The sequence below is a fragment of the Helicoverpa zea genome, chromosome 2, assembly GCF_022581195.2.
Source record: "Helicoverpa zea isolate HzStark_Cry1AcR chromosome 2, ilHelZeax1.1, whole genome shotgun sequence".
Taxonomy (NCBI): domain Eukaryota; kingdom Metazoa; phylum Arthropoda; class Insecta; order Lepidoptera; family Noctuidae; genus Helicoverpa; species Helicoverpa zea.
Genome location: NC_061453.1, coordinates 14,964,931 through 14,988,331, shown reverse-complemented (window position 1 = coordinate 14,988,331; position 23,401 = coordinate 14,964,931). Strand labels below are relative to the sequence as shown.

Sequence of the window (23,401 nt, the reverse complement as noted above, 5' to 3'; positions counted from 1 at the left end):
GTCCAGGTGTGCCCTGCCTGGGAAGGGTACCGCGGTGTTGTCGTCGAGGCAATAGGCAGCGGCGACCTTTCGCGTCCTTCCCTGGTTCAAGCCATGGTCCGGAGCTAGAGGGAATGGGAAGCCGTCGCCCCTTCTGCGAAGCAGTCATGCTCGAGAAGGAGACGGCGGAGCGACTGCGAGTAGCACCTCTCATCCCAGCCGCTGTAGTGGACCAGGAAGACACCACGGGCGCCAAGGGTCGAGAAACGACTCCCGGCCACCGTAGGCGTCGGTCTGTGGGCGGTGAGTTCGGGTGGCTCATCGTTCCACCGTCTGCATAGACAACAGACACGTGTTAGCGGCGCGCGTTGTTCCACAGGCTCCTCAGGGAGATGTCAGCAAACCCAGTGGGGCCCAGCAGGGCCAAGGCCTGCCGGGGCCGCGGGATTGTTCGAAAGAGTTACCGCTACCCTGGTCCATAAAACACCTACTAAAAAACATGGGTTTTAGACAGAAAGAGTCTGTCATTTGATGATTTACCATAAAAAAGGGCTTTCCCTTCAATGAAAAATATATTTTTTACGGTAATTCTTAGCGTTTATCCCGTCTTGTGACGGGGTCGGCTTTCCGTATCTTCCTTCTTCCACTTCGCTCTATCCTCCTAAATAGACATCTTCCTCTTCGAGTTCGCAGATTTTCATGTCATTCATTACGACACTCAACCACCACGGTTTCGGCCTGCCTTTGCGCCTTTTACCGGGTATATTGAGATTGAGTATCACATTCACACTGCCGATGTCCTCAGGTGTCACTCCTTTTTACATGTCCCTACCATCGCAGCCGTTTTTCTTGCATTTTGTCGGCGACATCGCGTACGGATAGTACTGACATGTTTTTTGTTACGGCCCACGACACAAAAAACGTTTACCACCTTATACTTTGCATATTTATTTAGTTTTTGCTTTAAGACTACCCAATCTTATTGTTATAATATCACATTTTAAAAAAATTACAAAAATTACCGTTTTACCGGTTTACCGGTAAAAATATTTTTATTACCGAATTTTTACCGGTAATTTTTGTTTTACCGAAATTGCATGCCCTAGTTGGAATACGATTGGTCTTATATTTAGTAGCAGGGCCGCGATTCTCCTAATACGATTCACGTTCGACTCGATTCGACTGAGATCCGATCCCGACTCGATTACGATTGAAGCGTATGTGGCATTCCGCTATTTTTTCTTTGAAATAAACGTTTTTATCCTTTTCTGTCATTCAATAATGAATCATTTTGTCTGCAAATGATTTACGATTGCAAAATGATTGTACAGCAAACTACGGTATGGACCAAAATCACCAAAATAGCAGACCAATCGCACACCAATCAAATGTCAATCGAATGCGATTGGTCTTTTATTAGTAGCAGAATGCCCGATATGGTTAAAACTGCTATTGCGATTCGATTTCTACTCGATTTTGACATTATTAACTTAGGAGAATCGGGCCCCAGAATGCCCGATATGGATCATATTGCGATTCAATTTCTATTCGATTTTGGCATTATTAACTTAGGAGAATCGGGCCCTGATTGCGTGAGTCGGATGTGAATCGTATGTCGCTTAAGTAAAATTAGCAGAAACGAGTCCCAGGCTATATTTTTTATTCGGGTTCGGAAAGTAGTTTCCACGGGAGCTGGTGCAGAATAATGAGTTTGGATTTTACTGCATCATGGTGAAATATCAAGCCATTAAAAATAACTGCTATATTAAGATTTAATTGTTTGTTTGTATCGAATAGGCTCCCTGAACTGATTTTAATAATTCATTCACTACTTAGTATCTGCGCTGGGCACGGGAGGAACTTTTCCAGGGACGCGGGTGAAACCGCATGGAACAGCTAGTAATAGATGCGCAATAGATTTGTTTTCACCTGTTTTTTGAGTGCCTTAATGAAATTTAAACAAATGGTTTCAAAATACAACGTGTAATAAAATATATATTTTTTATACAATATGTTACAATGATAATTCATAATAGGTAGTATGGTATTATACATTAATACAAATTGTTTAAGAAATACTAAAACAAAATGCAGCACCAGCAATCTATCGCCACTGTAATGTACCTTCTTAGGGTGATTACATAAAGAAACAGGTTACCGGTACAGACAAACCTGTACGGGTAGGTACCGATCAGTGCAGGTATAATATTCTAAAGAAACAGGTAAACAGGTAACCTGTTTCTTTATAAGTGAGTCAATAGGATTGTATTGAAATATTATACCTGCACTGATCGGTACCTACCCGCACAGGTCTGTCTGTACCGGCAACCTGTTTCTTTATGTAAGCACCCTTACTTTTGATTCCGTTCTCCATTTACAAAATTTTACAATCTCTATACTTACTAAGAACTCATTCTTACTGTAGGTACAGTACAGTACTAGCTTAAATCTTCTAGTAACTATCTTACTTATTTACAATATATTGATCAAGCGGATGAACTAGATTTAGTTATTTGCCCTCTCCTGCCCATTCCCTTTAGATAAAAATGTAACATATTTGTATGCGATTTTAATAACGTACGCTTAAATTAGAGGTTAACAGAGCGCATTGCATCATCTAACTCACGAAAAGAAGTCAATTAATTGATCTCCCAATACGATATTGAGGCGTCAGTGCGGAGCGTCGTCGGAGGTGGCCAGGCGCTCGATGTGCGGGCGGTCGAGGCGCAGCGCGGCGCGGCCCTCGGTGACGCGCAGGTCGCGCGCGCCCAGCCCCGCGTAGAAGGCGAGCGCGGCCGCGTTGTCCTGCAGCACGTGCCAGTCCACGCGGTGCACGCCCTCGCGCAGCGCGCGGCGGCACAGCTCGCGCAGCAGGCATCGCCCCACGCCGCGGCGCCGCGCGCTCTCGCGCACGAACAGGTCCTCCACGTAGAAGGCGCGCCGCGTCCACGACGAGTACGCGCGGTTGCACAGCGCGTGCCCCACCACCTGGCCGCCGCACTCCGCCACCAGCACGAAGAACCACGCCGGCTGCGACTCGAACCCGTCCTCGATCAGGTCTGCAACGTGAACATCTTGCTAAGTCATATCTCCTAGTGGTTCATCATCTAATATAGTAGGTACTTTAACGTTTTAGTATACATTAATGACTTGCCATTATATTTAAAATTGTTGTGATGTAGTATTGTTTGCTGATGATACGTCTATATGAATCTAGATTGATTTTATTTTACAAAGGAGTATGGGTGAAATGTTTGGATGTTATTTATTTATGGCTTATGTTTAACTGATCACCAGATATAGTAACAAACAGCAGACAAAAATAGTAAATGATCACCAAAATGAAACTCACATTTTAATGTAAAACTATCACCAAAGTTTTAACACTTTGCTATCCTATTTAAGTGAAATTACTCCAAAATAAATCATGCGTAAGCCAAAAATAGTAAATGATCACCAAAATTAAACCACCATTTTAAAGTCAGATTATAACCAAAGTTTTTAAATTCTGCTATCCTATTTAAGCAAAATGAGTCCAAAAAAATCATTGTTATCCCAAAAGTAGTAAATGATCACCAAAAGTAGTAAATGATCATCAAAAAAGTTTTTACATCTTGCTATCCTGTTTAAGTAAACTGACTCCAAAAAAATAAGTTCGGCCTGATAAAATAAATGTAATAACATTATGGGGACCCTTTTCCTGCACTAGCGTGGAAAATTGTCTATTGCATGCCTCTAAACAGTGCGATAAGAGTGTATTGAGAAACACATTCTTCTTCTTCTTTCTCCTGCCCTGTTCCCAATTTTACTTGGCGTCGGCGCAATATGTCATTTTCTTCCATTTTCCCCTGTCACTCGTCATACTGACACTCACGCATGCATTGCAAGCCGGACACATAACTTAATACGGCATCATAATACTTTATTTGGTAATAAGCCTACATTTTATGGCAATCACAGTGACTTATTTAGGCAAAAATAATACATTAATTTGGTCGTCAAGAGTTGGTGATCATTTACTAAATTTGGTGGTCGAATACAATTTAAAGTGAAGTCGTGACTAAAATAGCTGGTACTATTACATTTTTAGACTTTATTTTTCTGGTGTTCAGTAGATATTTCTGGTTGCAAAACTTAGGGTATCAAAGCATTTTATGGTGGTCATTATATTTGTTCCCTTTATTTATTTATTTAAAAACATACACACTATCATTACAGTGTAATACCAATTCGATAGTTGTGTCCACAATACCTACACATATACAAAAATAATAAAATTTAACTTAAATCTAACACAAAAACAAAACTGGAAATCAAAATAACTATACAAAAATCATCTAGACACACGGCAGTGTGTCCGCCAAGCGCGCGTGGTCTAGGTTTTTGATGAGTGAGTCAGTCAGTCAGTCAGTGAGTGTATAGTAAAAATAGCGATTTTCTGACGTCAATATCTCAAGACCTACAATAGGTATATTATTTATTTATTTACAAATTTTTGTACACACACATAATAAAGAAAGATACAACACGCGCTGCTCTAAGCGCGAAAGAATAGTTAGTATAGTTATCGGCACGGATATTGAGCTCTCGGCGGAAGAGTGGGGATCGTTTTCCGCACTGTACACATAAGGCAATAAACCAATAAATCGCTTCTGCGCAGGTGAAGGTCAGGGCTCAATATCCGTGCCTATAACTATATCCATATTTTGCTGATTTTAGCGGTTATTTTATTTTTTTACTGATGATGCATCTGCATCATGAGTTGTCATAAAATTGACACTTGTGACAAAAGAACAATGTCAGACGTCCATAGTAACTTAGGCTCAATAAAAATATTTCATGTACAGTGAAAATTCTTACAGTTTTTTGTGTAGTTTAATGTCAGAAGCTTTTCTATGTTTTCCACTTTTGCATTGAACTTCTCAAAACCAAATTATTCCAAATTATTAAAACAAAAAACCTGAACTCGATAAACAAAATAATTACTTATTAAAATGATTTTTTTGAAAAGTTCTAGATAACAATTAAATATTTTATAACAAGTAAGTATTTTATATTTAAATTGTTGTAGTAAAGAACTTTGTGTCCGTAAGAATTTAGTTTTAAAAGTTGATTGGGTGGGCCGAAACCTGACATTGTTCTTTGTTGTTTGTTGTGTGTAAATTGACAATTGTGAGTTGTGCACTGCTTAAAATTCATTCCTGTATACCTATGTGAAAGTAACTCTTTCTGTCTATCTGTCTGTCTTTTCTTCACGCCTAAACTACTGAACCAATTTGTGTGTAGTTTGTTAAGAAAGGACATAGGATAGTTTTTATTACAAAAAAATATAAATAAAATTTTTTCCGGACATATAGCGCCATCTATTGGCCAAACCAAAAATCTGCCGGAAGTCACTATTCCACGCGAACGAAGACGCGGGCAAAAGCTAGTACTTTATAACCCAGAGCAGATTTTGTGCTGTTGCTGTTGTGCACAAATCGTCGGGCTATTTCGGCCCGACGATCTTGGCTTTTTGGGTATTGGAAACTGACACAAAGTAGTCCGAAGCCGAAAAGTTGATGATTGATACAGCCATGCATCGGAGAACAAGTAGGTATATCCCACGTCGGTCCTGCGCCTGATCTTTTTTAAAGTTTGTATTCTTGCTGTGGCATCACAATTCATCGGTTCGGTGAAATCAAATATCTCAAGGCTACTTCCCACGGTCCGCGATTCTGCGGATCATCACGCACAGCCGACGTTCACGGACGGCAACGTCTGTGCAGATCTTTCGATAACTTCATTTCAAAATGCAAAATGAAAGAGAACGTTCCGTCGCTGCAGTCGCGGCTGTGGTGTTAATTAACAACTACTAAATTATGTATTGTATTAACTAGTAAAAGTAAAAAGAAATCACGGCGCTGGTGGATGTTATGACATTCAAATGTTAATGTAAGTATATACACTAACATTAACATTTGAATTAGATATGTTATATCTAAAGTTATTTATTTTGTGTTTTGTCACACACACATAGCAGTGGGATCACGGCAGAAAATTAACGAATGACATAAAATCCCTGTCCGCACCTTTGAAGTTACCGCCTCGCGACGGATACCGGCGCACCGCCATAGACGTCCTCTGCTACCACGGACGAGATCCTTCCCACGGTGCGTCGTCCGAGCTGGTCCGCGTCCGTCCGCGATAATACGCACCGTGGGAAGCCGGTGTCAAACGTCTGATGCCGAATTTTAAGGAAATGCAATGAATTTTAAAGAAAATCACTGAACGTCACTGTACATTGGGCTGCTTCGCTGGCTGTTTTTAAACGGTTTTATTTAGCTCACCCCGTTTGTTTTATTCATTCTTGGGTCAAATTTAGTAATTCAAATTTCACCCTCTTCCTGTCAACCGATTAATCTGAAATTTTGTATACACCTTTAATTCCGATGACAATACAATATAGTAATATCAATAACATTGTAAATCCAATATGGCCGCCGGCACAAAATGGCGGATAACGTAGATTTTATCAATCCCATCAATATGGGTATCAAATGAAAGGGCTCAACAAGCAGAATACAATGTACTATAAAAAATTGAAATCCAAGATGGCGGCCGCTACAAAATGGCGGACAACGTAGGTTTTATAAATCCCATCAACATGGGTATTAAATGAAAGGTCTCAACAAGTAGAATACAATTTACTATGCAAAATTGAAATCTAAGATGGCCGCTGCTACCAAATGCCTGATAACAATTTTTTATCAATCCCACCAATATGGGTATCAAATGAAAGGGCTTCACAAGTAGAAAACTGTCAGTAACTCCAGCGGGGCCCAACAGGGCCAAGGCCTGCCTGGGCTGCGAGATTGTTCGAAAGAGTTACCGCGGCCCTGGTACATAAAAGGCCTACGACGGAACAAAACGATTTTTAGTCAAGAGTCTGGCACTCCCTCACCGCTGCTGACCCACAGCAGGAGAGGTCATGTGATGATTTTTGGGGTTGTTACAAAAAAAAGTATCTGGAAGGGCTATGTATTGAGGAATTGGATTGTAATAAATTTTCAGGTAAGAGACCGTGTAATAATGATGCACTAAATGAATTAGATAGAATGAGGAATATTCGGTAGGCATTTTCATTAAATACTAAAAACTAGAAAATAAAAAATCGGTAAAAAAAACTTTTAAGTTAAACGGTTTTATCTTATGTGTACTGAAAACTAGAAAATAAAAAAATAGTTACTTACCTGTCATATTAAACTAAAATAAAAACGTGGGGCCCCTGTGAAATCCTACCTATGGCAAAGCATATCTTTATACTTTGGTAGATCGTGAGCTCGGCGTTCGCTGGTGAAGCCGCTACGGCTGATTTATTGATTGTCAAAATCTCCAGTTACGATTATAGTAAGTCGATGCAATCCACACCTATTATAGTTCGGCCATTCAGAGAATGCGTTCCTGACACGTCGCGATTGAACTGACGACGTAACTTTGCAATGGCGTTGCAGTTACGATAAAAATATTTTTGCTGGTTGTTTACCGTTTTAACAATTGAGGAGCATTAAAACAACATTATTATATCAATAATCAATGAATGTAGTTACGTCGTCAGTTCAATCGCGACGTGTCAGGAACGCATTCTCTGAATGGCCGAACTATATACCTCTAGAAGAAAGTACTACAGCAATAGTTAATGGGCCCCACGTTTTTATTTTAGTTTAATATGACCGGGACCACCTACGTAGGTTGACAGGTAAGTAACTATTTTTTTATTTTCTAGTTTTCAGTACACATAAGATAAAACCGTTTAACTTAAAAGTTTTTTTTACCGATTTTTTTTTTTTCTGAGTTAATAGGATTGGAATCGGAATGGGCTATACTTGGGAAACTGTGGAGCTCTACACTGATCGCGGCCCGACACGCTCTTGGCTGTTTTTTATAATAAACTTCCTCAGTCTTTGTTAGAATTGCTATCTGATTATGAAGTTCAGGTTAAGTCTATTCTATCGAAATTATTGTTAACATCATCAACATTTTTAATGTTTTTAATGTCCCTCTGCAGGGCGCAGGCCTCTTTTCATAAAAGGATTTAGCGTCGTAAACCACCATATTTGCTCAAGGCAGATTGATGATTTCAGAGTCCAGATTTCCTAACGATGTTTTCCTTAACCTTTAGTAAAGTTACAATGGTGTCCAAGATACAATTAGAAACATCATTTAATATACACACAATTACAGTTGCCAGATCTGGGGGTCTACTCTAATTCAACGAAAAACGACACTGTGCGATCGGCGGCAACATATTGCCTCCCACGTCTGTTTGGAGTTTTGAGGTGGAACTGGCTAGCCATGGAATGCCGGTGCCAGTTGGAAATGATTAGAATGGAAGGAGTAGAGTGGCGTAGGTCGGGAGTATTCGGAGTCAGACACACTCACCGCGCACGCTGAGCTGCGGCCCACGCGGCATGCCCTCGTACTCCGCCAGCTCCTGCAACACCAACCACGCATCGTTGTCAACTAGCTCATCTTTATTACAAAATGTGAGCTTAGCTTCCATCCACCGGATGCAGCCGAGTTCTACTAAGGGACTACACACACTTATTCAGCTCTATTCGCGTTTCGCTGAACGGTTTTGGTCACACTTATTCTACTTCTATCAGCGGCGTACAGCGTAGAGATGGCGATCTGAGATCGATTAATCGAAGAATCGATTTTTTAGACCAAAAAAATCGATTTTTTAAATCGATCTTGTGTACTGAATCGATCCATTGAATCGATATTTCACCCTCTAAAATCGAGATTCGATTTTTCTGTTTCGACAGATGGATGAACTCACTCAAAAACTTACTCAAAAACTCGATAGATGGATGTGTACTTAATGTCCTTTGCCCTTTAACAATAGATAAAAGTAATTTAAATTTAAAAAGCTTGGATATTAAGCACTGGGAAATATAAAAAAATATATAACTTTTTAATGTACCTACCTACCTAACTGAAATAAATATCTTTTTTATTACCTGTTACTTTGATTTAGTAGTAAAACTCTTTAATAGTAAATGGGTTTGTGTTTGTATTAAAAACATAGACTCAATATGCGAATCGAAAAAGATCGATTTTTGCAAAATCGATTCTTTTCACCTCGATTTTTTTGTGGATCGATTTATTAGACCTTGATTCGAATCGATTTAAAAATCGATCTTTTTTGGAAAGAATCGCCATCCCTAGTACAGCGACGTAAGAGTGTTATCTCCGCTAAAATGCTTGTATCTACTACGTACGGCGCTGAATATGCTGCGAAGACGGCTCAGCTACTCAATTAGTATTGTGCCCTCAACATGGACAGTTCTATGTGCGATACTTTTGTCGTTTCGTTACTTGCAGAAGACATAGAAAAAAATAAGCGTAAAAAATTAAGAATATTTTTGCACTAGAAATATAAGTTTCTCTTCGTCCATTATTTTATTTCGAAAAAATATTGGAGGTAATTAGAATTACTTTAAAACACGTCCGAACTCTCTCGATCCTTGCGTGCATAATGATTATGTAATAATAAATCAAATCTATCCAGGAGCTATGCAGGTTGCAACTTGTCGACAAGGAGTTGAGAACCATACGTGTGCAGCGCTGTTCCGCCATATTCAACGTAGAACGCGGCGGAACAGCGCTGAATGCGGCAGATCAGCGCTGATCTCTATCTAAAGCACTCGTATGATAAAAACACATTTGTTCTCATTTTATACTTGTTTTCTTTCCCAAAATATTGTAACAGATTTGACCTTGTTTGGTAATGGTGGTAAAGTCTAAAAGAATTACTTTTTATTATATATACAAAAACACTAAAAAGCAAAAAAAAAACTATTTTTAGGTGCATCGGCCTAGAATTCGGTGTCTAATGGATGTTACTAAGTTAATTTTGCCACCGACTTCTATGCCGATGCACCTAAAAATAGTTTTTTTTTTTTGCTTTTTAGTGTTTTGGGAAGTCGGTTTAATTTTTTTGTAAAAAAGTTTTTTATTTAAAGCTTTTCAGTGATACGTATAGTTGTCACTATCCATACAAGTGGGAAGTTCTCATCAATACAAAGAATATAAGTCCAAATACGAGGTATTTTACATATTCAGTTGTCGAGTTCCCTCGACTTTCTCTGGTCTCCATCATCAGGTCAGCTTCAAACCTTCACTGTTGCAAAGGTCTTGTCAATACAAATAATTTAAGCCCAAACACGAGGTAGTTTACATATTCAGTTGTCGAGTTCCCTCGACCCTCTCTGGTTTCCATCATCAGATCAGCTCCAAATCTTCACTGTTGAATAGTGCTTTTAGGCGTACACCTGAGTATCAAGTTTTTACCCTATGTATGCCTACAACTTTCGAAGGTTGCCCTCGATTTCTCAGGGTTTCCATCATCAGATCCTGACCTGATGACTATGGGACCAACTGGCAGCTATTCCGAGTCGAACAAAAAAAGAATCACGTAAATCGGTCCATAAACCTCGGAGTAATCGATGTACATACATAGAAAAAAAAAAAAAAAAACATACCGGCCGAATTGATAACCTCCTCCTTTTTGGGAAGTCGGTTAAAAATCATACTAATTTATTCGTCTTAATATAAATAATATTTTTTGTATCTTATTTTGGAGGATACTATTTTTGCTGATGAAATGTTGGCAACCCTAGTTACAGCTGTCCTAGGCATGCATAAAGTGTGACAACTGAACACACTCCAGTGACAGTATATGAATACAAAGAAAAGTATGCATCTGTGTGTGAAGTTGTAAATGTGTATACCTACATAGAGTGGTGACGCGCTGGTGGAGCATGTTGGAGTGGCTCACCTGTATCATGTCGAACACGTGCTGCATGTCGTGGCGCGTCGCCTCGCGCACCGTCACCGGGCCCTCGTCGCCCGCGCCGCCGTCCACCGCACTCATGTCGTCCGCTCGCCGCCCGCTGCCTCACTGACTCAGCGCGGCGCCCACATTTCACAACATGCTCTCAGAGCGGGGCTGCCAGCTCTAATTCCCACAGACCCCATTTATTTTTAAAAATCTTTCAACTATAGAATAGAACATCGTATCTACCAGTGTTTTACATGGAGCGACTGCCTATCCGACCTCGGCAAGACTCTCTGGCATCTGATTGCCAAAGATGATCAAATGACAGATGACCTGTTATCGTGCCTTCTGAAAGACGGAAGACCTCGTCATGACAAGGCGGTCACTCATCCACGGACCGATTGCGCCAAATATTGCTCAACCTCATGGTCGATCGATACAGGCGGGTTTTACTTAGTCACAAGCTCGTTTCTCTTTTTTAGTTTCTAAATTCCACGGAAAGAGTCTAATTTTGGAATTCTTTAATTATACTAATAAGGAATTTTCTTTTTCATTATTTTCCTAGCTGATGACAATTAAATAAATAGAAAATAGGGAATAAAAATAGGAGAAAAGAAGTCATGACCGAATGTCCCGAGAAATTTCAATACAATTTGTCCAGAAATTGAATTTCTTGGGTCTCGGCTCAAAGATCCGATGCAATGTTTTTTTTTTTAACTTGGTAAAGGCAAACTTAACTTTTACACTCACGTAGTAGGCACAACGCCATCTATAACTTTTGTTTCTTTTTTAAATTTCCAAAACGAAAACCTCCCATTCCACAAAGTTTCTGAAAAAAAAATGGTTTAAATGTAAACACGTTAAAGCCAAAAATATAACTTACTAGCTTTCGCAAGCGGCTTCGCCCGCGTAGAGTTCGGTTATATATCGCATTTCCAAGAGTATTCTTCAAAAGTCCGGAATAAAAACTATCCTATGTTCTCTCTCAAAGTCAACTCTATCTCTGTCTGTACCAAATTTTATTAAAATCAGTTCAGTGGTTTAAACGCGAAAGAGTAGCAGACAGACAGAGTTACTTTCGCATTTATAATATTAGTAGGGATAGTAGGGAAGGGATAAACGAGGAGGAACACGATCCCAACTATGTTGGGGTCGGCTTCCAGTCTAACCGGATTCAGTTGAGTACCAGTGCTTTACAAGGAGCGACTGCCCTATCTGACCACCTCAACCCGGTTACCCGGGCAACCCGATACCCCTTGGTTAGACTGGCGTCAGGCCAGTAAGGCTTCTGACTACCCGCTAACGACTGCCAAGGATGTTCAATGACAGCCGGGACCTACAGTTTAACGTGCCATCCGAAACACAGTCATTGGTGTCTAAGATATACTTAGAAAGTACATACAAACTTAGAAAAGTTGTATTGGTACTTGCCTGACCTGGAATCGAACCCACGCCCTCGTACATACTTGAGAGGTTGGCTCTTTACCCACAGGCTACCACGACTTTAAAATATACAGAATAACAAGCGCCAAACATAATTTTAGTAACACAACCTTGAAATAGCTCGCATCGTGGTTTCAGCCGAAAGACGTTCACCGTACTGTTTGCATTTACCATTGCATTCGAGTCCAAACAGATGAAACACTGAAGTTGGATATTCTCTACAAACTTGCAACACTGAATTAATACAAAATGTCATAGACAATTTATGCACAGCGTTAAAATATAGATGATGCTAAAGTCACTATATCAATTTAATTGTTTAAAATCAACTCAGTACAGTTTCTTACCCTATATGAATAATAAGCAACTAAATAAACAAAGATTACCTGTTTTTTATTTGGCTTGAACGACTTGAAGTGAGCAGTCTGTCATGGAGAGCGGCTAGCTCGGTCTCTTAGAGATACAGCTATGGTGCGCTAGATGGCGTCTTACGTTTGTATCACGAACAAATATCATACCAATAATACCTGGTCTGCAGTATTTTTGTTACCTAGGCGAAATATATATTTCTTATGTTCTGAGGACCAATTGTGCTAATTTATTATGTGTCAATTGGATAACAATTGAATCTCAATAACAGTTTTAACGTTAGCGGTTATTCTGCTTATAATATATAAGACCAATCGTATTCCAATGACATTCCGTTGGATTGCCATTGGGCTACAGAGGCTGTTCTACAATCGTATTGCAATCGTTAATCTCTGAGATTTAATAATGGATCATATTAAATCTCAGACAAATTATAGTCATTAAAACTCTTGCAAAAATTTGAATGGGAACACCTACGTACAAGGCTACAATCATCCAAGTGAGAGACCATTGCAATCCGTTTACCAACGATTCAATTACGACTAAACTTAGTATTTGCAGAATGCCCCATATGCTTAAATCGTATCGTAATAGAATCGTGATTGAATCTTAGTTGGATATTAATCGAATATCCCTTACGTAAAATTAGCAGAATTGATCAAAGTCCAAAACATAAAGTTGTACTAACACGTCGGGATTTAAAGATAGATAAATTTTCTGGTAATTTTTAACTAAAGTAGCATAATATATAGTACTACTGCTCCCGATTCAAACCCATTTTTATTGCTACAAGTTTTCATAAAATATGGTTTCAGCTACTAAGAGCCCACTAGGGAAAGGCTTCCGGAGCTGCGGAATTTTTCGAAAGAGTTACCGCGGTCCTGGCACACGAGGAGCTGAAAAAGGAACATGATAGGTTTTAGTCAGTAAGAGTCTGACACTCCCTAAGGCTGGTAACCCACAGAGGGAGGGGTTATTTGATAAAAAAGAGCTTCTCCATATTTTATTTGGCCCGTTAGTTTGAAAAAAACTCCACTGTATAAATGGTCACGTAACTTGGGAAAGAAAACTCGCAAAAATATAAATTAAATGATATTTAATGTGGGGAAAGTAGGACTATATAAAGTTTTAGTTAGAAAATATCAGAAAACTTTGTGGTCCTCAAAAAAATACATCAAATATGATGAACTTTAAGAGAGGTATGTCTTTATATATCCCGACGAAGTAACTATTAAGGTAATCAGTGAAATTAGTGCAACTTGATGTTCTAGACTTCAATTAAGTATCAAATATTCTTCAAGAACTATTTTTTATAACCAATGTGAATATAGTATAGTATATATTATTTGTAGACTAGGTGCGACCGATCCGACGCGACAGGAGAGAGATTAGGCGCAGTTACGTGCTCGTCGATGCACGGGTGTATCAATCACCAACTTGCAGACTACAGGCATCTTTGTGAAAGTTTCTAAAACCCACAAAGCGCTTTCGACCCAACCCGGAAATCGAACCTGAGACCGTGCACAGCAGTCGAGCTTACGACCACTAGACCCACAAGGCAGTCAATGTATACTTATACATATTTAAAAAAGTGGAACAAGACGAATCGCTTACATGTTTGTCTTTTTTGACACCCTGAGAAATCAAAGAGTAAATTGTAGAATAGGTTCAAACTTGACACTCAGGTGTATATATCTGACTAGCTTCTGCCAGCGGTTTCACCCGCATCCCGTGGGATCCTCTGCACAAACCCGGATAAAAAGCCTATAGCCTTCCTCGATAAATGGGCTATCTAACACCGAACGAATTGTTCAAATCGGACCAGTAGTTCCCGAGATTAGTGCGTTCAAACAAACAAACAAACTCTTCAGCTTTATAATATTAGTATAGATAACACTATAAAACAGCAAAGGTTTGTGTTATCTACCTCGTGTTTGGGCTTGTTATTTACTTGTTATTCCTATTGACCTGGGGCCCGATTCTCCTAATTTTACTTAAGCAACATACGATTCACATTCGACTGAGATCCAATCCCGACTCGATTACGATTGAAGCGTATGTGGCATTCCACTATTTTTTCTTTGAAATAAACGTTTTTATCCTTTTCTGTCATTCAATAATGAATCATTTTGTCTGCAAATGATTTACGATTGCAATATGATTGTAGAGCAAACTACCGTATGATCAAACATACACTAACTCACTACGTGTATATATATATTTACAAAGGTCCCTGCGTAGCTGGCAGCAGTAGAAACTCATTTCGTTCATCTATTATAAACCTATTTCCGTATGCAGCCAAATCTTAATTGCTTGTGGTAATGCTTAACCGTTGTTGGCTGTGGCTCGTACGAGTAGTAGCGCTTGCTGGAGCGGGAGTTCACCGCTCGCACACCATCATCAACAATTTGACAGCGGCATAGTCCTAAACTTGTTACTACATCATTATCTAGTTACAAGCCTGCCTCGTTGGTCTAGTGGTCTCAAACGCGACCGTTATATCTGAGGTTTCGGGTTCTATTCCCAGGTCGGGCCGAAATCGCTTCGTGGTTTTTTATTAAAAAAAAAACACTTACACAAAGCAGCCTGTAGTCTGCAAGTTGGTGATTGATTCACCCGTGCATCAGAGAGCACGTTAATGTCGGTCATGCACCTGATCTCTTTCCGGTAGTGTCGGATCGCCGTCCCATCGGACTATGACAGTGAAGAAATAGTGAGTGCACCTGTGTCTGCGCAAATGCTTGTGCACTATAATATGTCCCGCGCAGTTAGCTGATTTCCCCACATGAAAACAGCCGCCGTGGCTGAAATCGGCCGTGGACGTATTATTAAGTAGGTATCTAGTTAATGTCTTTGTTTTGTTAACTGCCTCGTTGGTCTAGCTGTCGCAAGTGCGGCTGCTGAGCACGAGGTCTCGGGTTCGATTCCCGAGTCGGGCCGAAATCGCTTTGTGGGTTTTAGAAGACTTTCACAAAGCAGCCCGGAGCCTGAAGCTAGTGATTGATACACCCGTGAATCGCAGAGCACGTAAATGTCGGTCCTGCGCCTGATCTCTCTCCGGTCGTGTCGGATTACCGTCCCATCGGGCTATGAGACTTAAGGAATAGTGAGTGCACCTGTGTCTGCGCAAATGCTCGTGCACTATAATATGTCCTGCGTAGTTGGCTAATCTCCTTACATGAGAACAGCCGCCGTAGCCGATAATCGGCTAGGAGGACATCATCATCATCAATGTCTTTGTTTTGCATGCTGCATGCTCATCAACCACTAACGGGAAAAGAGGGGTGTTATAAGTTTGGATCCATGTCTTCAGTTTTCTGTTAAATTCTTTCATTTTCGTATGGTTGTGTTAAATAAGCACAGGCCAAATATTGGTCATAGTTATAGTAGCCGCACACTACAGGTTAAACAGTGGGCCGATAGTTGACCCAAGGGTTTACTTTTTTTTTTTTTAAGAAAATCTTGATGCCAATCAAAGTTTTAAGTGGGTCTGATACAGCTTAAGGCTGCCTGTCCACCACAGACACAGACAGGCAGCCTAATACCTGAACTTTGTACGTGTGGGACCATTCAACTTCATACTTACTAATTTATAAGCCCAAACAAATAATTCCGCCGACTAAAGTTTGCAGTGAATGGACAAGGTTAATAGGCGTACCTACGGACAACCATAAGAAGGATTGAAATGAACGTTTCAGGAGTGAGTTGTGGTTTGATTAGGCGGGTGGGTTTGTGGAGAGCAGTGGAGGCGGACAGCGTGCGGCGCGGGGTCAGACGTGTCGCGGCGGGTTGCGTCAGCGCGGGCGCGCGGGGCGGGGCGCGCGCCGGCCGCGGACTCGCGCGCTATCGGCCGCCGCGCGCACGCGCACCTCGCTCGAGCGCCGCTGGTGATGCTCTGCCACGCGCGCCTGCCGCCCGCGCCCTGACGTGTCCGCGCTCGTTGCACTGCACTATGGCCACCACCAAGAACGAGTACCAATTCGGTGAGTGCCTCCCTGCTCCTCGTTTGTATTGTGTAGTGCTCGACTCCTGCGTTTGCCGCTTCTCACAAGGTTTCTTCAGAAATCCGAAAGTCGTTAAAATGTATAAAGTATCCTGGTACGCTTCCAAAATGTCCATCACCGAAGCTCTTCATGATGAAAAGATGAATTTTACGATGTAGGTATGTAGTATACTGCTTTTGACCACTTATCTGCATGTGTCTTGCATCTCCACAAACGCTTGATGTCGTTTTAATGTTTTGGACTGAGTAAGCGGTGAGAATCTCGATACACCGGCAATACTACTGACTGCGGGAATTTCGTGTGAGGAAAATTTTGAGAGACTAAAATTGTCACCGCATCAGAACTCTTGCGTATCAGTAGCAAATGTATGTAGGGAGCGCACACAGCGCGGTGTACATGCGCCTGGCAGGACTGACTAGCTGCCACTCACTGTTCTACATTCGCATAGGTACGCATTGTTCAAATATATTGATTTGCGAGTAGAGATTTAATTAGCATATTAAAAGATTGACGTTAGTACATTCAATTATGTTCAACAATCTGTAATTGCAAAGCAACGGACAGAAAGGTTATAGACATCCGCAGTAAGACAACTTGGTAATGTTACTTAGTACCTACCACACTTATTTTTTTTTCTTGACGATGACAGCCTGGCGTCTTGATTATTTCTTGTTTAAGCCAGAAGTCTTGACAAATTGATTCTAGATTGTATATGTCCTTATAGACATACACACCATTAGAAGGCCTTTCGTAGTAATAATAAATAGTGTGATGTAAGGCAGGAGTGGTATGGCTTCGTATCCACACAGAACTTCAAAACATATAAGGTTTGCACTCCGCGGAGAGCATGCGAGGCGTGCGACACTGCGCCAGCTCCGACAGGGCTCGACCACTCTGTCAGGTCACTCGACGAATTATCTGCTTTCTTATCCGTGAAAGGTTATTAGTAGATTTTTACAATTCAAGAATAATATAAATAGTACCTTTAAAGTGCTATATTTAAAAGTATATACATGTTACAGCCATAGTGATTAAATAGATATTATACATAATGACTGATCATTATATTTAATACCCAAAATGACTAGGCAATGTGATAAATTACCTATTCACTTTATTAAGAGGTATATATTATTCATAATAGCTGGTCCAAGTTAGCCAAAGTAATAACTATGGTATAACAAACTTACCACTTTCTAATTCTTAAAAACGGCTCAAGTTATTATCAACTTTTTTAACCGACTTCCCAAAAAGGAGGAGGTTCTCAATTCGTCGGGATTTTTTTTTTATGTATGTTCACCGATTACTCGAAGACGCCTGGACCGATTTGCAATTTTTTTTTTGTTCGATGGGGTATACCTTTCAGGTGGTCCCATAATCATTAGGTCAGGATCTGATGATGGAAACCCTGAGAAATCGAGGGCAACTTTCGAAAATTTGACACTAAAGCGTATATCTGATAACACTATGACATGGTGAAGGTTTGGAGCTGACCTGATGATGGAGACCAGAGAGGGTCGAGGGATCTCGACAACTGAATGTGTAAACTGACTCGTGTTTGGGCTTATATTATTCGTATTGATGAAACCTTTGCAACAGTGAAGGTTTGGAGCTGGCCTGATGATGGAGACCAGAGAAGGTCGAGGGAACTCGACAACTGAATACGTAAACTACCTTGTGTTTGGGCTTATATTATTCGTATTGATGAGAACTTTCCACTTATACGGATAGTGCTATGCTTGTCACTGAAAAGCAAAAAAAAAAAAACTTTTTACCAAAAAAATAAAACCGACTCTGTTTTTGGGACTCGGTTTTATCTTTATGATAAATCATCCCGCTGTGGATTAGCAGCGTGAGGGAGCGTCGGACAGTTAGTGAATTTATCCAAATTGAGTAGACATTGTAAATAATAGCTAGATAATATATATATTATCCAGATATATTACTTTGGCTTTACCTAACATATGTGTAACTATACTATACCTATTAAATGCCAATACCGTTGTTCTAAATTGCCGGCAGTCAGTATCTAGGTATGTCACTGTGGAAAATAACAAAATACGTAAGCTAAATAAATTTTCTATGAAAATTACCTATAAACTTTCGCAAGATTTGAAACGTCTGGCATGTACCCGGCTGTGGAAACTATACTAGCACTCACGGAGTAAGTCTCGGTCGATCTAGCGTCGCATACCGCTTGGCTCAAAAAAATATTTTATTAGTAGTAATTTTATTTATTTCTTGAAATCAGACATCTAAAGCCCATATAAAATACAATACATAAAAATATTATAACATTAAATGATACACTAATACAATACAGTGATAACAACAGCGACATGTGCGGTGTGCGGAGGAGTGGCGCGGCAGCCCGAGCAGGCTCGTGTTAGCGGCGATACAGTCACTGCTGACAGCTGTCATATGATGATCATGTCCTCCTGGCCGATTATCGGCTACGACGGCTGTTCTCATGTAGTTCGCAGGACAAATTATAGTGCACAAGCATTTACGCAGACACAGGTGCACTCACTATTCGTTCACTCTCATAGCCCGATGGGACGGCAATCCGACACGACTGGAGAGATCAGGCGTAGGACCAACATTTACGTGCTCTCCGATGCACGAGATACTACCTACTTGCTGGATGAAGCTATTAACCTATGTGTATATTTATCTTACATGAATCGATGATAGATACGAACTTATCAAATTACAAATGTAAGTTATGCATTGCAGTGATTGTAGTATATTTTATGTGCAACGTTATCACGAAATCGTAATTCTTTGTTTAGATCTAGCCTAGGTTGATGACGTAGGCTCGCAGTGAGTGAACGCGCGACTGCCTCTGTAGCATACGGTGCCATGCGCCGAGAGCATGCGCGCTGTTTTGTGCCGTGGCGCGCAGGCGCAGGGTCGTACTCGCCGTGCGCTCGCCGCGCATTTGGTCCCGTTAGTTTCGCCACGTTCCTTATCGCAAAATGTTCGCACACCATTTTTATACGGCGTGCGCCAGTTGGAACTGACGAGGCTGCAGTCGCCAGGGCTGCAGACACGCGGCACTCGCAGCAGCTTATCTGGAACGATCAGATGTTGGGTCGCGGCGGCGCTGGCGAGGCGCGCGCGCTTCCTTGTTATTGTTAGCGAGTGTTGACCGCGGCGCCGCTGACCCGCTTTCTGCTGAGCCGCCGCAGTGCGTTACTCCTGCGGCGCAGCACGCCACAGGCGGCGAGGTGCCCGCGCACCCGCCTCGCTGCTTCCGGTACTCACTGATAACGCGCCGTACACGCACATTTTTTCAACCGTGTCACATAACGTTTACAAAAATAGTAGCGTCACTTAAGAGACTCGAAAAATTATTACCTGAAACGAAAAACTAAAATAGAAAAATCGCTTGAAGTATAGTTATCGGCACGGATATTGAGCCCTGACCTTCACCTGCGCAGAAGCGATTTATTGGTTTATTGCCTTATGTCTACAGTGCGCAAAGCGACCCCCACTCTTCCGCCGAGAGCTCAATATCCGTGCCGATAACTATAGCTGGTTATATCCTTACACCAGGTATGTAAGTAGTATTAAAACCGGACAAGTGCGAGTCGGACTCGCGCACGAAGGGTTCCGTACCATTATTTATTTAGAATGAGCAAAAAAACACGTTTGTTATATGGGGGCCCCAAAATATTTATTATTTCAGTTTTCAGTATTTGTTGTTATAGTGGCAACAGAAATACATTATATGTGACGGATGGAGGAGAGAAAACAATAGGGCCCCGTTTTACCCTTTGGGTACGGACCCGTTTTTTTTTTTTTAACGACGTCAAAAATCATCAAATGACCCCTCCCGCTGTGGGTTAGCAGCGGTGAGGGAGTTTCAGACTCTTACTGACTAAAAACCGTCGTGTTCCGTCGTAGGCCTTTTATGTACCAGGGCCGCGGTATCTCTTTCGAACAACCCGCATCCCCAGCAGGCCCTGGCCCTACTGGGCCCCGCTGCATACAATATGACTTACAACAAAAGTTAAACATTTATTTATTACAAAACAGGCAAGACAAGGAAATCGATCGACGGATCGAAAACGCCTGGAAGAGCTACTGGTCCATGAAGTCGCTTATGAAGGGTGAGCACCCTTTGTCGCTGAAGCGGAAACTAGTCGACATATGTGTATTCTGCCCATCCTAACCTCAGACTTGGTCTTTGACCGAATCTCAAAAGTCCAGGCTAAAAGTATGCCAAAGGAGCATGGAGCGTAGTCTGCTCAACATACGGCTTAGTGACCGGATACGCAACACCATTATCCGGTCCAAGACGGGCATAGTCGATGTGGGCAATAAGTCTGCAAAGTTGAAGTGGGGTTGGGCGGGTCACATCTACAGAATGCACCCGGATAAGTGGGCCAACATCACCACAAAATGGATCCCTGATGATGGTAGGCGACCAAGAGGGAGACCAAGAAAACGCTGGAGAGAGGACCTAGACAACTTCTACAAGGACTGGCCACAAATGGCGACCGATAGGGAAAGATGGAAGGCTATGGGGGAGGCCATTGCCCAGCAGTGGGACAACACAGGCTAATAAAAAATAAAAAAAATGTATAATTACCATGACCCATGCATGGCAGACACGTGATTGAGTTCAAGTTCGAGTTCCAGTCAAGAGCCTTCTAGAGCCTAATGGCAGGGACAGCGAATAAACTCGCTGTGGTACCGGTGTAGTACCGCTCGGTGCAGCGCTGCTGGGACGGCGTAGTCATTGTTTAGGGATTGCAGCATTCGCAGCACGTGACTGCGGCATCACAACTAACCAATATCATTTAAATTCACGATGATGTTAAGAGGATATCAAGATCCGTTGGCGATACATCTCCTTTAGCGGAGAGGCAGCCATTTATACAGAATCTGAAAGAAATATGGTGCACGAAATAGGTCCTAAATAGAACAAATGGAGATAATGACAGCTACTGAGTAGTTCATCCATTTTGTTAAAAAGCTCTACGGCTAGATCCGAGTCACAAACATCATCATCAGCAGCCTTTTTATCGTCCTATTGCAGGTCTCCTCTCGTGCGTGTTGGTGATTTCAGATTTTATAGTCCAGGTTTCTAGATAGCCAGAAGGTACATAGTTGTATTGGTACTTGCCTGACCTGAAATCGAACCCACACTCTCATACTTGAGAGGTTGGTTCTGTACCCACTAAGCCACCACAACTTTTTCAATATCGATAAACGTTATACATCTTAAAATACTTTACTGACTTTAGTATCGGACGCAACATGCGTCGACACTCTTGCGCCATCGCACCTTCCCGGAAACGCATGTTGTGCTGGCTCCGCCGCTGCACCTCAAGTGGCCTTATCGGCAACTACAAGTTTTAGCTGTTTGGGGTTGAAACTCTTGAGCCGTGGGGTCCGAGCGCCCGCCTTCTTGCCAAGGATATTTCTGAGCCTGGTTGTCTCTTCCGAAAGGCTGGCTTTTATTTCGCACAAAGGTTGAGCATTGTATTCCAACGTGGCAATGCTGCCAACCTTCTAGGTACATTACCCAATGACAACGATGAGGAGCAATTTTTTATGCATATGTAAATATGTGTACATTTATTTTCCATTGAATTAAACCATCTTAAATGTAGCCTTGGACAATAGAGCTTGAACTCAAGCGGACGCCAAGATTTCCCATTCGTATGGGAGGACAAGGCGCCCGAAAAATTTCCAGTGTAAGTTTACCAGCCTTTATTTCCTCCAGGGTTGTAATATTTTCCTCAGGAAAATATCAATTTTGAGGTGCCATGCCTGACTGACGCTTGAAATGCTTGGAAAGTTGCCCGAATACCGTCTTACCCGCCAACCCGTCTTCCCGGAGACAGTGGAATAAGTCACTTTGCAGAGTAATTAAGACTAGTTTAATTTCCACACCTACTGGCTGTGGGAGAATGGAAGTTTGGCTTCTCGCACTTCCGTCCTCAAAGACAGGCACCACGTTCGATGACACTGCTTTCAGGCTCGCTGTTTGCCTTCGTCTTGGCGACATGCGTCGACTGTCTCATCTCACCCTCCTGGAACTGCATGTTGTGCTGGCTCTGCTGCTTCACAAGCAGAGAACCTCAAGTAGCGCAAATATAGCAGCCTCGTCAGCAACTACATGTTTCAGCCGTTTGGGGTTAAAACACCGGGATCTGAGTGCTCACCTTCTCGCTAAGGATATTTCCAAGCGCCTGGTTGACACTAACCTCGGGACCCAAAGGCTGGCTTTTATTTCAAATTCTGGCAATAAAAGGCAATTAATTGCCTTTACAATCCATCCTGAGAATTTTTGTTATATTACCTACTGAGTGACAGCGACGAGGACCAATTTTTTGATGCTCTTTATTAGTTTTATTCTGATTATTTTTAGGTTTATGTAAATATGTGTACTCCCCACTATACCAACACCACCACCACCATGGCACCATGTGGAAGCCGACCTCAACATAGTTAAGAAAAAAGGTTCGGAAGATGAGGATGTAAATATGTGTTAGTACTTGACCGGTGTATAACAGTTACGTTGTATTTTGTCTTATAAGTCGATGGTAACTTAACATTAAAAAGCATTTACCTCGAGACACTTCTTCTCGCGATAAGGGGAACTTTTTTCCGCTTTTCGATGGTTTTGAAGTTGACGAGTCAGTTTTTATTTTTGAGACTTAATAAGTAGGAACGCCTCGCATACCCTATACTTACCTTCCTTATCAGTTCATTGGTTTCGGTAAAAAATGAAATGTTTGAGTAAATATGTAATTTCAAGAGAATCTGA

At 41.4% G+C, this 23,401-nt stretch overlaps 2 protein-coding genes across 6 annotated transcripts in view; one reads left to right on the top strand and one right to left on the bottom strand.

Moving 5' to 3' along the window:
- Positions 1-1,946: 1,946 nt before the first annotated feature.
- Positions 1,947-10,955, bottom strand: LOC124641134 (thialysine N-epsilon-acetyltransferase-like). 3 transcript variants are annotated; one of them, XM_047179130.1, is made up of 5 exons: positions 10,802-10,931; positions 8,813-8,854; positions 8,401-8,452; positions 6,051-6,199; positions 2,534-3,038 (listed from the first exon to the last, which is right to left on the bottom strand). In XM_047179130.1, exons 4-5 carry the CDS (start codon positions 6,091-6,093, stop codon positions 2,650-2,652), a joined length of 432 nt encoding a protein of 143 aa, XP_047035086.1. In that variant the 5' UTR covers positions 6,094-6,199; positions 8,401-8,452; positions 8,813-8,854; positions 10,802-10,931; the 3' UTR covers positions 2,534-2,649. The 3 variants fall into 3 exon arrangements, with proteins under 3 accessions (XP_047035076.1, XP_047035086.1, XP_047035094.1); XM_047179138.1 differs by lacking the exon at positions 8,813-8,854 and having other exon boundaries at positions 10,802-10,863; XM_047179120.1 differs by lacking the exons at positions 6,051-6,199; positions 8,813-8,854 and having other exon boundaries at positions 1,947-3,038; positions 10,802-10,955.
- Positions 10,956-16,444: 5,489 nt separating this feature from the next.
- The window catches only part of LOC124636881 (transcription factor BCFI-like), a 42,311-nt gene continuing 35,354 nt past the window's right edge, over positions 16,445-23,401 (top strand). For 2 of the 3 annotated variants that reach the window (XM_047173159.1, XM_047173152.1), the window contains exon 1: positions 16,445-16,596. In XM_047173159.1, the coding sequence (XP_047029115.1) occupies positions 16,566-16,596 (31 nt within the window). In that variant the 5' untranslated portion in view covers positions 16,445-16,565. The remainder of the gene's footprint in view (positions 16,597-23,401) is intronic. The other variant, XM_047173167.1, reaches the window with a different exon arrangement.